This window comes from Diceros bicornis, chromosome 14, assembly GCF_020826845.1.
Source record: "Diceros bicornis minor isolate mBicDic1 chromosome 14, mDicBic1.mat.cur, whole genome shotgun sequence".
Taxonomy (NCBI): domain Eukaryota; kingdom Metazoa; phylum Chordata; class Mammalia; order Perissodactyla; family Rhinocerotidae; genus Diceros; species Diceros bicornis.
In genome coordinates, this window is record NC_080753.1 from 7,697,736 (window position 1) to 7,711,247 (window position 13,512).

The 13,512-nt window shown below is 35.3% G+C and overlaps 1 protein-coding gene across 4 annotated transcripts in view; it reads right to left on the reverse strand.

Moving 5' to 3' along the window:
- The window catches only part of PHF3 (PHD finger protein 3), a 104,387-nt gene that overhangs the window by 66,516 nt on the left and 24,359 nt on the right, over positions 1–13,512 (reverse strand). For 2 of the 4 annotated variants that reach the window (XM_058554078.1, XM_058554083.1), the window contains exon 2: positions 3,486–3,754. The exons of 1 other annotated variant lie outside the window; for it this stretch is intronic. In XM_058554078.1, the coding sequence (XP_058410061.1) occupies positions 3,486–3,729 (244 nt within the window). In that variant the 5' untranslated portion in view covers positions 3,730–3,754. Of the gene's footprint in view, positions 1–3,485; positions 3,755–13,512 lie in introns of those variants that run through there. One more of the 4 variants, XM_058554082.1, reaches the window with a different exon arrangement.

Genomic DNA, 13,512 nt, shown 5'->3' on the forward strand with positions numbered 1-13,512 from the left:
TGTGTTTAATCTCCAAAAACCATGCCACAGGAGGTTTCTTTTTTGTTTGTTTGTTTGCAATTTAGTGATTGATGACTTTGTAACCATGATGTAGCCTGGAAAGGACATCTTGGTTTCACAGAAATATGCTGTAGCTACACGCACTATCTGAATGAAAGGCTGCTCTGAATACCTACTCATCTACAGTGTGTCTGTCTTCCTGGTCTTAAGGAAATACATCAAATTGCAGCCACTCAACATTTCTTTTCAATACACCATATAAAGAAATGGATCATAAATACAAGATCTGTTTCACATTTATGAATCATAGCTGTCTATGTAAAAGGGGAACACATTTGTTTGTAAAATGAGAGATAAACATTTCTTCATGACAATGATAATGCTAGTTTTTCAAACACCATTTCAATGATTTTGAATACATTCCTTAAGTGGTATATAGAAACAATATACTCAGTATCTTGAACCTACTACTTGGGAAAATATTATTTTTATTTTAAGGATAAGATAACAGGATTTTTTAAGAAAACCTATAACTGGTTTGATCATCAAGATCAAACACTTCCCCAATACTTAATGATTTTCCTTACTCACTGGAGTTTAAAAAAAAATGCTATTACTGGGCAAATCTAAAAACCATACGCAAACACTACAGTTACATAAAGAAATACTTTACAGAGTCAAAAGCATTCAAAAAGAGGATCCGAAATCTACTAGTTACCTCCCAAAATGAAACCACTGGCATCCTAACTTTCATGCATCTGACAGAGCCTTAAATGTAACCTTCCATGTTTCTTTCCTATTTTTGTAATTTTTAAAACTACTTTATGATTTTTAGAGACAGCTGAAATACAATGCAAGCCATTCAACTACATCAGCAAAACACTGGGTCTTGAACAACTACAGCAACCAACCTGGTTCAGCATAGCAGAGAACAAGACAGCGGTCACATAGCTTGCTAATTTTAGCACTGTCAAAACCAAGTTACAAAATAACAATAATCTATAGCTTCCACTGGCTTGAGGAATATTGATAGGGTCATTTCCCTGCTAAGCTTCAGTCAAGACAACTAGGAAAAACCTACAGAGCCAAATACAAACATCTGGGTGAGAACTATGTCATTTTTATTTTACAACAAAAAGCTGAAGTAGTTTGTGAATAGCTGAAAAGTTATAAAAGTTGTCCACATAATGTTTTTACTAAATAAAATTTCTTCTTTGTAATGCTCTCTTAAATCTAAAATTATTTCAAAACAAATTTTTAAAAAATATTTTTTAATGTTTTCCATTTTGCTATCATTAGAAAATATACAAGGCCTTTTACTGAACCAAATAACCCAAAGGGCAAAAGAAACTTTGAAGCAATCAAGATCAATCCCCTGCCCCATGGCACCATGACATCTAAACAATCCTAGAGAGAAGAGCTTTATTATTTTAAGTTTCCCCCACATATTCCCTTACATCGCTTAAAAACATATATCCCACACATACATGAATACAAACAGTTCTCCTTCAGAACCAGGATAATAATTGTAGCAAACAAATTAAAAATCAGAAAATAATTCTACATAAGTTCTTAAATTAAAAAGTTAAAGTTTACAAGATAATAGAATCATAAACAAGTATTAATTAATCATACCTCAAAAAGCTTGAACTACTTCAATAAAGATGTTCTAAGTCTTCTATTAGCAAAAGAAATGTTCATCAAAACTGAAGAGACTTTTCATATCAATAAAAACTTTTCATATCATCAGAAATCAATTAAAAAGTAAAAAAGATAGCAAGTGTGAATACCAGTATTATTAAAGTGCTGGGATTTTATAAGTAAAGAAGTCTAACAAGATGATACACTCGCCAATTTCAGGCCCAGTATAACATCCTTGAGGGTAATTGTACTTCCAGTAACAAGCACGTAAATATTCAATACATGTTTTTACTGAATTTGGACTAAACTGTGAAACTTTGCACATACAACCAAACACTGTCAAAAGTGCTTGACAATAAAGATAATTAGATATATTGTACTGACACAGGAACCAAAGTAAAAAACTGGAACAATGCATACATAAAATAAAATTTTAAAAGCTTTAAAACATTTAGAATACAACAACAAAAACAATGTAAACCTATGCGATAACACAACACAATGTATATAATTCAGAGATACACCATTAGCAAGCAATTCAGAAGACCTCAGTAGTAAGGAGTTGTTAAATCCAAAAGATCCCTAGTAGCAAAGGGCTGAGGTCTTCTGGCAGAGTAATCTGACAAAGTTAGGGATGAACAGTAAGCCACCTAATACAAACTTTAAATATTACATTAAAATATTACGTAGAAAATAGTAAAAGGAAAATAAAAAATACACTGAGAAACTGTAGTGCAGAAGTCTAGAGTCATCGAAAAACAGACCAATACCACAAAAACCTGTGACCTACTCTATCTAGGGAACGGGGGGGGGGGGGGGGGGGGGGCCTACCTTCTTCACATGAAGCTGACTTTCCCTTCTCTCATTTTACATCACAGAATAGCTAACTGCTCCAAAGTTTGTTGTAATAATTTCCTTGCTTTATAAAAGAAAACCTACATATTTTTCCACATCTTAATATATCTCTGAAGTAATTTCTTATTAAGAATTAGTTTAGCCCTACAAAAAGTTACTATCCTCAATCTTTCAGTTACTTCAACTACAGATCCTCAAGCAGTGCTGTCCAATAGAAATATAATGCAAGCCACATGTGTAATTTAAAATTTTCAGCTTGCCACCTTAAAAAAAGGTGAAAAGAAAACAAGTGAAATTAATTTTAATAATTTATTTTATTTAACCAAAATATCACCTCAACATGCAATCAACATTAAAAAAAATCTGATGAAACATTTTACATTCTTTTTCCTTACTGAGTCTTTAAAATCTAATGTGCACTTTACAGCACATCTCAGTTAGGACCAGACCCATGTCAAGTGATTAACAGTTATACGTGGCTAGTGGTCACTGTGTTGGACAGCACAGGTCTGGAGTTCTTTCTCTTGTTTTGAGATACATGTACAAAATACCAAAAGATCTGAAATGGGAGCACACAGTATATTAAATTTAAAGGGCTGGGAGGGGCACTGAGAAAGGTCAATTCAGCAGTTCCCCCTGACTCCAGCAGGCCTAGGGTGACAACATGTCCCAATTTGCAAGGCATTCCCTATTTGCTAGGCAGAGTCCCAATTTATAACCTGCCATCATGATGTAATTATTAACAGCACCTCCCATAATTCTCAAAAACTATCCACTTTGGATGATAAATTATATGGTCACCCTGTCTATATCCATAAAATCCTCAAAGGTAATTCTACACTCCTTGGAAGAAAATTTAGTTTAAATTCTAATTCTGATGCCTAGAAAGAACCCTAAATTCACTACCCTCATCAAAAAAAAAAAAAAAATGCTGCTGAAAATTCTTTTTATTTTAAATTGCAGACTAAAAAAAAAAAAGTAAGAATTACCTGTTGAACAAGGCATCTGGAAATTGGGATCATTGCTATCCAAAACAGGCAAACAGAACTGGTTACTTGCAGATCCTAGCATAGGATCCTTATCGCTGAGCATGTTCTTCAGCGAGTCCTCTAAGACATTTTGACTTGTACTAAAATCCTCACAGACTTCATTCTCCAGGTTGGATCCTAGAAATAGGGCATCATCTAAGTGTTCAGTAGGAATTAAATGATTAAATGTATCAACTATATCCATGAAGACTTCTGTGTGTCTTTCAGCCCTATAGAAAGACAAAAAAAATACCATAAGAAATAAAGCTATCAATTGATAATCACCTAAAACCAAATTATTTTAATAGTTTTGAGTCTAAGAACACACTTAGGTATTTCTGAATTTTTTTATAAAAATTCTGTTTTTAGAATATACATTTGGACATGTAGAACAAATCTTTACTAAATAATGTTTCTTCACGCATGTAGAATATCATTTTACCAGAAATTCTATTAAATGTTTACTCAATTCATTATTTTTAGGGAAAAAAAAAACTATGAATATAGTCCATTAATTTGACACATTTGAAAGAATTACATGGCTTAAACCATAAAAACCACATGTTTTTAACCATAATCTTTTCATAAATTAAGAATTAGACACTGCTTTTACAATAAGTCCATATAAAAGAGCTAAAATCATATCATTTAAATTACTGTCCCACATCTATTAAAACTGCAAAATAGCCTCGTTTTATTTACAAAGCATTTAAATTATTTAAAGAAAGGCAATATAGAGAGACAAAAAGTTTTTTTGTGGGGGTAGAGGGAAAAAATGGAAAGAAACTATCAACTAAATCAAACAAATCAAAACTCAAAAAAACTACACACACGAAGGCACAGATGTGCACATACATGCATTTTAGGGGGGACCCCTTTTAGGATAAAATGAGATAAATGAGAAGAAAACTATCAGTGAGTTATGTGGGGTCTATACAGACATGAGCTAGTCTCCTACCTGAACTGTACCTACGTACTAGGTTCTGCTCAGCAAATGTCATCTATGCTCTAGAGGAGCCTCAACTAGCTAAGTTAAATTGCTTCAAATATTGGTTTCACAGAAAACTGAACCAATGTGTTTTTGGGGGGTGAGGAGGAGTCAACAAAAATTTAATAATATTCAGTTAGCTAGAGAATCCCACTAATTTACCCAGAACATCTTGGGTTCCAAAATTCCAAGGTATTTTAGATTAGCTCCAAATCTACCAAAATTTTCTCAAACTGTCCTTGAATTCTTTCCCCTATAAAAATGAGGGAAGAGGAAGTTCAAAGACACTCAACAATTTACTGGGTATATATTATATGCTGCTAAACATTTTACCTACATTTAATTCATTTATTCTCAATACATAATAATAAATAGGCTGTTATTATTCTCGTTTTACAAAAAGCATTTAAATAATTTAAATGTCTTCCCCAAAGTCATAAAACAGAGCCAAGATTCAAACCCAGGTTTCAAGGCTCCACAGCTCACAGCCCTAACTCCTACCCTTTCACATGGAGCTACAGAGCTAGAAATTGACTAGATTTGACTCACTGAAGGCTCTGCTTTGAAAACAATTTTCCAACAAATCAGTGATTGGCTGGAGCCTTGGATAAGAGAGGGACAGACTGCAAAGGGACAGGATGGGACAGAAGATACTTTGGGAGATGATGAAAATGTAAATCTTAACTGTGGTAGTAGTTTCATGAGTGTATATATCCACCAAAATTCATCAGTCTGTTTATTTTAAATCGATGCAGTTTATTGTAACACAATTTAAAATTTAAAGAAAGGAAAGAAAATTTCCTCACTCTCACAAAAGTTAATCCTTTTCTAAATAGAAGGATTTCAGCATCTCTTCTCAAATTTTGCAATTTATTTATATTGAAATATTAATAAAGCACTGAAATAACAAAATGTTAACTACTTGACTGACTTGCTGGTTACTTTACATGCATTCTCTAACTATAACACTAAGAGAAAATTACAGCTCACAATGCTGATGAAAAGTTCGGAAGTTTTAATTCCCTAAAGCTATCTGATCTCAGTACCTAATACAAGCTCGATTATCATATATCACCAATACTTCCACTAACATGTTTTTATGTTCCAAAGAAATTTTAGTATAATAAATTTCTGGTAATTAAAAATAATTTACAAAAATTTTACTAAATGTTTACAAAATTAAATATCCAGAACTACCAACAAATTTGCTTATCTGAATGTGCTGGATCCCAAAGTTTATCACAGGCCGAAACTGCCTCCTCTTCAGAGTTTCATCCCAATTAGTAATCTTTTTTTCTCAGATGAATCAAAAAGAAAAAAAAAAGGCAATTCCAGGTCTAGAAACAAACAGCTAACTTTCCTTCTAAAAATGGTATGCTGAATCTACTGAAAATGTACTCATTCCCAGAACAACACAAGTCTGGTAAATTCTACAAACTTCACCTGAGGTCAGTCCTTCTTTTGCAACAACTACTGGCTATGTGCTCTCAAGTAACGGGGAACATTCATTCATATGGTCACATAGCTTGAAATCACAAAGCTATAAGGAAGACAAACCCATTCTAAATAGTGAACTAAATGAGCAAAATATTTTTTCCAATACTACTATTATTAGTGAACCATCCCAAAACTCCTTTACTAAAAAGTGCCTTCAGAGGCTGCGGCACAATTTTTAATCTCACAAGTAGACAATATTTAGTCTTTAAAAATCAATTAAAAAAAAAAAAAGTAAAGCATACTGTAAATAAGATAGGTAAACCAAACCTGCCAGTACATTTTTTTTTGGCCAAAACTAGTATGACTCATAAAGTGTGTTTCCCTGGATTTAAATAAACATATCAGGAAAAAGCTTTCAATGGTCAAATGTTGAGAAAGACTGGTATAACAAAGTTACATTTCTTTAACAATACCTTTAATTTATTCAACAAATGTTTACTAAGCAGCTCCCATTGTGTGAGACACCTTTAATACACCAATGAGACTTGGAACCTTCCAAGACAGAATAGAGTACAAAGCAACCCAAGCTTATGGGTCCAAAGTGGACAATTTCTACAGGACACATCACAAGACGAGTGTTTTGTGAAATTGTTATAAATTAGTAAGACTGATTTTTCATAAGCGGTTCCAACTGGCTCAGGGGGCAATTCCAACAGAAGAATGCCAAAAATCATAGTATACAGCCATCCCACAAGACTATCTTGAAAGTGACATTTAAGGGAGGTGATAAAGTAATTTATTTTAAAAAATCAGTTTCAGATATCAAGTGTTCAGTACCAAAAAATAATAAAAACTCTCCATGCTAACTGGAAAACAAATGTTAGCTCATTGTAGAAACAGTAACTCACTTAACATGAACAAACTAATCTACTAAACACAATGTGGTATCCTAGATTGGATCACAGAACAGGAAAAGGACAGTAGTAGAAAAAATGGTGAAATCAGGATAAAGTCTGGAATTTTGTTTATAGTAATGTACCAATGTTAATCTCTAGTTCTGATAAAGACAGTAGCATTATGTCAGACGTAACAATGAGAGAAACTGGATGAAGGGTATATAAAAACTCTATACTACGTTTGCAACTGTTCTAAAAACCTAAAATTATTCCAAAATAAAGTCTTTTTTTAAAAAAAGGACACTAATCTAAAATACATGCCCTGAGATACCTAGTAATGCGGCTAGACAAAGATAATCAGATCTAATTAAGGAGAAAAATTAAGAGTTGATTCAGTATCTCCATTAATTAAACAGACTCCTTGATTTAAACAAATTCTTGTTTCTTACACTGAAGTTTTACTTAAATGCTTCCTTATATTTGGTATTATAAATTTAATAATTAAAACATAACAAGACCATCTAGGGCATATTTTAAAGGGCTACTGCTATGTATATATCCAATTAAATTGACAGTAATAGTTTGAAATACATATATGCTAAAATCAGAAATTATTTCTGGGTTCACAGTCACATCTCATGTTTACAGACAATAAAATGTACCCAGCCAAGTCAGAGAATTGGATAATCTGCTTAATTCAAAATTACTCATTTATCCATATACTTATTAAACATCTACTGTAAAGTATTATCATAGGTACCAGTGAAACAAATCCAGTCTCAAATTCAAGGAACTCACAATCCAAAACAGAGTGTAGACATAGAAACAAATACAACAAAACGTAAACACCACAACAGAATATGAAAGTGTCATACTGAAGGGCTACACACAGTATCACAGGAAGGTGAAACTCAGGAGGCCAAGGAAGGCTGCACTGGTGATGTGTGAGCTGAATCCTAAAGGTCCCAAGGGTACTCCAGGCAAAGGGAACAGCATGAGCTGATCCTGAATGGCAGAGTTTGCTCCTAATGGAGCACTTAGAAAGACTCAGAATACAATTAAAAATAAGTACTAGTACTAACATTCTGAATAAATTTAATCTGAGTCTGGAGATATATCTCCTGCTTTAAAATGCTTGCTTCATCTGTAACTGAGAGAATTATACTGCACCCAAATTTAGATTACAGTGATGAAACCAGCACATATTGTTTTCTATGTGTTTCATGAATGAATAGAATGCAAAAAAGAATTAGCACCACCAGCAAGAAAAAAAAATTACACTTCTAAAAAAACCCCCGTTAAATTAAGAGTAAATTAAAATTAACCATCTCAACTTTTCAGAAATATCCTCAAAGTATAATTATATATTTTATCATATGCTCTCCTTTAAAAAAATACTACATATAAGCCCAACAATGAATCATTAACGATATCAAAGGCCCTAACAGATTATCCTATGATGAAGCTCTGTCTCACGCAGTCTACACTCTTGGGAGTGTGCATGAGGGTGGCGTAAGGGGGGACAAATATACATCAGGAGATCATAAATCTATGAAGGAAAATGGGGTAACGGTGATGGGGAGAGGAGGAGGGCAGTCTATGTATGATAGTAAATGAAGGCCTTGCTAACATGTGAGCCAAACCCTGAAATGAGGGAGTGAGCCATGTATATAAATGGGGAACAGCAATGCAGGCCAAGACCTAAACAAATGCAAAGGCCCTGGGAACAGGGCTGCTTGGTGCCTTCCAGCCCCTACACCAGAGTTTAAATTAAGCCATCAACTCGTCAGGCATCCTTACTATGAACAAATTTCTAATTGATAGCAGTAGAGGTAGAAAAATAAAAGTACCACTACTAATAATGATGATAAAATGTAAAACTTAATGTGCTCTAACTTCATGCCAGGCATTCTTCAACATGCTTTGCATCAGTAGTTCTTAACCAGAGGCAATTATGTCCCTCCAGAGGACATCTGGCCATGTATGGAGACATCTTCTGTCATCACAACCGGAGGGCATGCTACTGGCATCTAGTAAGTATACTACAACGCTCTAGGAAAGCTCCACAACAAAGAATTACTCAGCCAAAAAACAGTGCTGAGGTTAAGAAACTCTGATCTACATTCATTAACTTAGTCCTCACAACAATGCAATATTATAATACCAATTATACAAAAAATAAATAAAATTAGGATCAGAGAGATTAAACTACTTGCTAGAGTAAGTGGTGGAGCTGAAATTTGAACCAAGAACACCTCATTTGAGAGTCAATGCACTTCCCACTACCCAGTATTATCTCTTATAAATTCACTGAATGTTTATTATGTGCCGGGCACTGTGCTAAACTTAAATATATACTGTCACTTAATCTTCACAGCCACACAATTAGACAGGTACTATTATTACCCTCAATTTATAGAAGAGGGGCTGAGGGGCTGGCCCGGCGGTGTAGCGGTTAAGTTCACGCAATCTGCTTCGGCGGCCGGGGGGTTCGCAGGTTCAGATCCTGGGCAAGGACCGACACACCATTTGTCAAGCCATGCTGTGGCGGCGTCCCATATAAAGTAGAGGCAGATGGGCATGGATGTTAGCCCAGGGCCAATCTTCCACAGCAAAAAGAGGATTGGCAATGGATGTTAGCTCAGAGCTAATCTTCCTCACAAAAAAAAAAAAAGAGAGAGAGAGAGAGAGAGGGGCTGAAGCTTAGCCAAGTTACACTCAATATTACAGAACAAATAAGTGACAGAGCTGGGACTCAAGTCCGCTCTGATACAAAAGTCAGTTCTTAACCACCATGATATAACAACGTTAAAGATGAATAATAGTTATCCTTCCAGGATAGAGCCAAAGACAATCACTAAATGGTTAAGCCATGTGGTATGACAATTCTACAAAGTACAATTCTACAAAGCAATGCAACCTAATCACCTGCTCTACACACCCATTTCAAATTCTGGTCCAGTTTCATTGGCTAGACTCTTGGCAAGCCTTCATAAGAAAAAGCAAGGATCATAATTTCTTTTTTGAATTTATCATGTAAAAAGAATATCTAAGAATCCACAGTGTCTGCCATACTAAAACCAAAGCTGTCGCAAGAACCCAGAAAAAGAACGATCAAGTACAAAGTTGAAACTGGCAAAAGCAGAATTACACCAGCCAATAACAGTAAGAAAGAATGAACTTCAAAGTTTACAACTACATCCTATTGACATTATTGGAAGCATCAGCAGTTTGGATGAACCACAGAAACAGTGGAAATAGCTCATCATTAAAACTATGGCCTAGGTAATAACAGTCCAAGCTAACTCGTACTTAGCATGTCCTGTATGCCAGGCCCTATGCTAGGCACATTGCATGCATTATCTCATTAGTTCCCCGAGAGGTAGGTAGAATTATTATTTCTATGTTACAGACAAGCAAACTGAGGCCCAGCCCATTATGTAATATGCCCAAGGTCACATACCCAGTATACCCAAGTTGGAACCCAGGCAGTGCGATTCCTGTGTCTGCACTTTTAAACTACTATACTTTACGCAGTCTACTTGCACATTGATTATTATGTTATTAATACACCATTAATGCAATCTTAAAAATACTGGAAACCAAGTGATGTACCCTTCTTCCAAAATAAATTAGAAAATACGCACTTAGCTATTCCCTAACATAAAAACAAAATGGCTATCCTCAATGTGTACAAACATCACTTTGGAAGTTATCAACTACAAACTTTGCGATTTCTTTTCAGTCTACAACTTTAGAATGTTTTCATGTGGCCAGATCACACAAATTATGAATGAATTAAAACCACTTTAAGTTTATCCTTTCTGCACAATCTACTATGCTATTCAAAACTTTGTCTAATAAAGTTAGATTGTGCCAACAGATTAAAACTTCTGGATAATATTTTGAAGTTTTTACTTAACTATTTCTCTTCACTCCCTCTTCATTGTACAAATGATGGTAAAAATTTAAATCCTTTGATCATTAAAAAATGATCTAAATTAAATACACGATGCATGGTAGTAAGTGTCCAGTCTGTACATTTGGCAATTCCTCACAGAATGCCATTTGTAACTCTTGAAGTACCTTCCTCTTTTAACTCTAATTGACAATGATTTAACATCTCATGTGTTTGAGTCTTGTCTCTCAACCCAGACTACGTTCATTAAGTACAAACAGCACCTGGGTCTCAAATATTTTGAATCAAATCAATACTCTCAATATCTTTCCCTGTGTAATCAAAGGGCAACAATTAAAGGAGAAAAGTTTTTACTGTTCTCAAAAAAATGCAACAGTATCATAAATGTGTAACAATTTGCCAAGCCATTTTTGTAGTTAAAAGATAAAACGTCTGTTTCTGAAAAGACACTCCAAAATCTCAGAGGGTGTTCCAAGAAGTAAGAGAGAAACAGAACCCAAGACGTACTGTTTTGGAAAAGAAAAAATCTAGCAGCCACTTGTCAGCAAGAATTCCTGAAATATGGATGAATGAAAATATTTAAATATCAGCACTCCAAGAATCCTGAACTCCCTGACACTGTAGGGTGAAGTAGTTAACGGTAATCCACAAACCTGAGGTGCTGATCAATAAACATCACTGTCTCACTAAAAAACAGAAAAGATCTTATCTCCAGACAAAAATTAAGTAAAAATGATTTCATGAGAAATCTGTGTAAAGAAAAAAAGTGCACATTTAAGAAAGCAAAACGTATCAAAAAGGCAAACACCATATTACTATGTCAAGGAAGATAACCATTATCTATATTTTAGTACCCAAAAAACAGAACTGCACACACAATTTACATCCACCAGTTTTTCCAAGTATAATCCATACTACGTAAAAATCTAAACTCAAGATAATTTTGCAGTAATCCACATTGTTACTTGCTACCTTTGAACTTTTATTAATAATACAGTTTTATTAATGCTATTACACAAGCCAAAGACTATCAACCTTTCCTAACTGATTCCCATACTCAGTAAAATTTTAATAACAGTTTTAAATGATTACTATAAAGACAATTTCCTTCAGTTTTTCTACCCTGAAATCTGCAGCGACCAAAGCTATTTTTCACCTACATTTACACAGACCACTTCTCTTAGATTTGACTCACCTGATAAGCAACAGATGCGTATACCATAAGATCAGCTAGATCAAGTTATCTGAGGTCTATCCCAACAGCATGGAATGCATAATTAATTCAGTGTGATAGATAAGGAAGTTCACTATCCTCCCAAAGGATGCAAAAGCAGTATAATAAATTACATTTTCATGCTCTTCAATAAATGAACCTATAAAGCATGCAAGAACAGAAGAACACTGGGCCCATTACTAACTCATTTGTTATCCTTTTGACAAATCACCAGTACAGCTACCAAATAAAGCTTAAAATCTAAGGTTATAATTCTGATTCTAAAATGTGGCCCACTTCAGTGGAGCAGAAGTCTTTCTGGTGCTAAGGAACTGACTGTGTGTAGCTTAATCAGAGCAATAATAGCTCCTAAAAGTCCCCCCTTAAATTCTGTTACTATCATGGGGAAAAAGAGTATTAATAACAGTAGTAGTGATGGTGATGATAATGATGGAGAAAAAATTCATTATCATAACATATGGCCAGTTAACAGAAGAACTGGGGAGAAAACATAAATTAAGAAAAGGTCTAAGAGCTTTAGAAGGTTAAAAACCACTATTTGAAATAACCTTTACACAACACCTTTTGCGCTCTAGAATGAAGATATAAATTCAACAACAGAAGAGTGCTGCAAATATTTCCTGATTCTTTGACTCATGTGTCTTCCCTACCATAAATACACATCTATAAACATTTTCACAATCCCAAACACTTCATTCAAGAACCAAAAAATGGCAGGAAATTAATGAGGAATGGAGGCGTAGTCGGAAGATCTCAACCAACCAGTGTGGAAAATGGAAGACAAGTTCGACTCCCAAACAGTAACTTAACAGAACAAAGCACTATTTAAGTACTCCCTAAGTAGTTTACTGTATCATTTTTTTACTTTAGCTTAAAATAAAGTGGTAAAGTTCGTATCTGGGGGAAGGTTCAATTACCGATGTTTCATTTTAATTAAGTCTCTCGGCACGTAACGAAAATTAGGGCTAGGCAGATATTAAAGCCACTTACATTAATGACTACCCATGATCATATTCTGCGAATGATTCCTGAATAAGCACCAATAATCACACATCCAAATCACCTCGGATCATGGGTCTCTAGGAAATGGCATTTAAAAACCCAAAGATGGGAAAGGGTCCTCGGACCCGGCAATCCACTGCAGGGGGGAAGAAGGAACACCGACCTGTGCGCGGTACCCACATTCTCTCCCTTTCTCCCTCCTCCCCGCCCCCTCGTGTCAGGTGATCAGTTATTTAGCACCATTAACACGCTCACGTATCGACAAGTGGTTCATTAAATTACACGTCTTGTCGCAAGGCCAGATTCCCGACTCCTCATTTAAACTAAGCAAAAGGAGTCGGCAGTTTGGGTCCCGAGCACAAAAGCGCGCGGGAGCGGGAGGATGGATGCAGCGCCAACTCCCCCTCTCCGGCAGCGGGGCCCCCGGCCCGGCCCCCCGCGCGCTGCGGGCTCCCCTGGAGGCAGAGGCCCGCGGGCCGGGCCGGGGCTGCGCGGGCCTTGCCGGCTGCGCC